Genomic DNA, 2,866 nt, shown 5'->3' on the forward strand with positions numbered 1-2,866 from the left:
AACGAGGGGGCTTAACCTGTACGACACACATGATATTTTGGGACTCAAGAAAATCCACTTTTATGTCCTAAAGAACATATTCAGTGATGTTGAGACCACCATAGAGATGAGGGATGATGACAATTAGCACAGACTTATGAATTAGCTTGTAGTTCATATCTCAAACTTGCCAGTTGTGGGTCCCTCCTTAGATCCTATCTCAGGGTCAGGGCTGGATTTAGCTCCCCACCAAATCAAAACCAACTCACTGGACACCTTTCATCTTTGCCTTTGATAAGCTCAAAGCCTTGAAACTCAGCTATCCAAATAATAGAGATAATGGGCAATTAAATGGTTATTTTACAGATATGGAAGGAACCAAAAAACCTTGCCTACGGAACCCCCTTACACTGCATTTGTCGGAAACTTGCCTAATGGAATCACTCAAGGAGATGTTGAACGATTCTTCCCTGAACAAAAGGTAAAGAACATAATAGTGTCCCCAGATGACAAGCAATTGGCTTTCTAAGCTAATAGTTTGGCAATTGGCTTTCATAGCTAATAGCGCAGAATAGTCAAACTATTCTGGGCTTTTGGTACTATTCAAATTCAGGGAAGTAGTAGATCTATACCCAAGACACCAAGAGAACTTTGATCTTAGTCCAAGTTTAATTCTTGGATTAATTAACCTCTACCTTGGAATCTAAATGTTTGATTTCAAACTTTTTATCCAATGACATCACTCAAGCCAAGTTTAAACTGAGATACTTGGTAATATTTTGAGATGAGTCTACCTACTTGAAATTTACCTAAGTATGTTCATCCAATTTTATGTTTTCAGTTAGTGAGTGTAAGACTAGTTAAAGACAAAGAAACTGATCGGTTCAAGGGCTTTTGTTACGTTGAATTTGTTGATGTGGAAAACCTGAGGCAAGCCTTGCTGAAAGATGGCCGCATCACAGTGGATGGCCTTCAAGTGCGACTGGACATTGCTGATGGGAAGAGGAATGACAACAAGGGTGGTTTCAACAACAAGCAGAACCGTGGTGGTGGAAGCGGAGGCATGGGTGGTAATAAATATAATCAGCACCAAGGTGAGAGCCTTCTGTGTGTTTGATTAGCTTTCTATTTTCTTGTTTAGTTTTAATCATTGTGGGTTTCATAAATGACAGAGTTGAATATTTCTTAAAATAGATAAAAGGGGAAAAATTAATAGTCCAATCGTTAGTTTCACCAATTACTTGCAAGATTTCACCAATGGGGAAAAAATTATCTGTCCATAAAGGGAGTCTCTAAATAAGTTAATGCCATAGGCAAACCCCACCCTTGATCAAACTTTATTTTATTATTCCATAACTTCCATTGAGGTTTAGATAAGGGGTAATGTCTCCTTATTTCTCTAATAATATGTTTCAAAATTTGTTATGTACTAGCTATATTATTTGAAATAAAGAGATGTAAATGTTAAAAAAAAGTTCTGTAATTAAAGTTTGATTAAATCGTTTAATAATATAAATAATTGTGGTTCTCGAGATAGAGCGATCAGTGTGTGAAATGTGAATGAGTGAATGGATCTTGTTCTTATAATATAAGATTTAAATGAGTCATGTAAATATTTTTTAATCGTTTGCAAACACCTTTGGTTCATTTAGATCTAGAGTTGCCATTTTTTAACCATACAAAATTGTAGATTTCATACTAAGCACAGCTATACCAACTAAAATCAGATAAAAATAAAATAGAATATTCTTATCAAGACAATTTTGATTAAGGTGTTTTAAATTGGTGAGCTTTCAATGTCACTCAGGACATCATCTTCAGACCAAGATAGATGTTGACTCTATCACAGCAAGACTTCTGATGTCCTGAGTGCCATCAAAAGCTCACCAATTTAAAACATCTTAATCAAAATTGTCTTGATAAGAATATTCTTATTTTTTATCTGATTTTAATTTTAAATATTTCTTACGATTATTAAAAACATTTTTATTTTATACCAACTAACCTTGATGTATTTTATATTTGCAGGTGGCAGCTTCAACCGAGACAATATGAGGAACAATTCCCGTGGAGGTGGTGCCTCTAGTGGTGGTGGATTCAATGATTTTAGCCGTGGAGGTGAGGGTATGGACATATCCTTTTCTGCTATCTTATGTTATTCTAATTTTAACAAATTGAGGGGGGTAACCAAAATTATGGGTTCAGTGTTTGTTGTTTCACTCTTTTTACTAAAAATGAGTGTTTTTTTTTATATGCAATAAGTCCCCTCTGGAATGACTTGGTAAAACTTCAGAGGGGTGTGTCCTGTCCCAAAAACAAGTGTCCCTAGAAATACTTTTTAGTTAATTATCTTATTTAATATTATTGCAACCATTTTCACAACTGGGCCCCTCTTTCTAGTTTGTAGCTAAGTTCTAAAGAGCTAAATTCTTCAGCCAAATAAGGAGGGAGTTATTCACTCTGAAACTTTCCTCTAATCTATCAAAATACAAAGTAATCCCTTTAATTCAATATATCGAAATTTACTTTAAATTTTATTGATTTAAAATAAAAAGCTAATTCTTGGTCTTCTTTTCTTCTTACAGGTCCTGGAGGTTTTAGAAATAATAATGGCCCCAATAGAAGTAACTCAATGAATGATCATGGGTACAATTCAATGCGACAAGACAATAGAGGTGAGTGTAAGTACATCAACCAAATATCCTGGGATTTTTATTTTTTCTTTTTTACTATCATCTTGATACCTATTACATACATATTTAATCCCAACACTATCTAAATAATAATAATAATTATTATAATAATAAATAAAAAAAAATGTCAGACTCATGGTAATATAGGATAGAGTAATGTTCAAAATATGTTATTTCTCTTTCATCTCTAATTT

The 2,866-nt window shown here is 33.7% G+C and overlaps 1 protein-coding gene across 1 annotated transcript; it reads left to right on the forward strand.

Annotated features, from left to right (window-relative positions):
* Positions 1 to 314: 314 nt before the first annotated feature.
* On the forward strand, positions 315 to 2,664 carry LOC103523974 (H/ACA ribonucleoprotein complex subunit 1-like; the record flags this gene model as incomplete). Its single annotated transcript, XM_026833184.1, has 4 exons — positions 315 to 460; positions 821 to 1,073; positions 2,008 to 2,097; positions 2,565 to 2,664. Coding segments are annotated over exons 2-4 (221 nt in total), but the record flags the coding sequence as incomplete, so codon positions are not given.
* Positions 2,665 to 2,866: the final 202 nt, after the last annotated feature.

The sequence above is a fragment of the Diaphorina citri genome, unplaced genomic scaffold (genome assembly GCF_000475195.1).
Source record: "Diaphorina citri unplaced genomic scaffold, Diaci psyllid genome assembly version 1.1 scaffold65759, whole genome shotgun sequence".
Lineage (NCBI taxonomy): Eukaryota > Metazoa > Arthropoda > Insecta > Hemiptera > Psyllidae > Diaphorina > Diaphorina citri.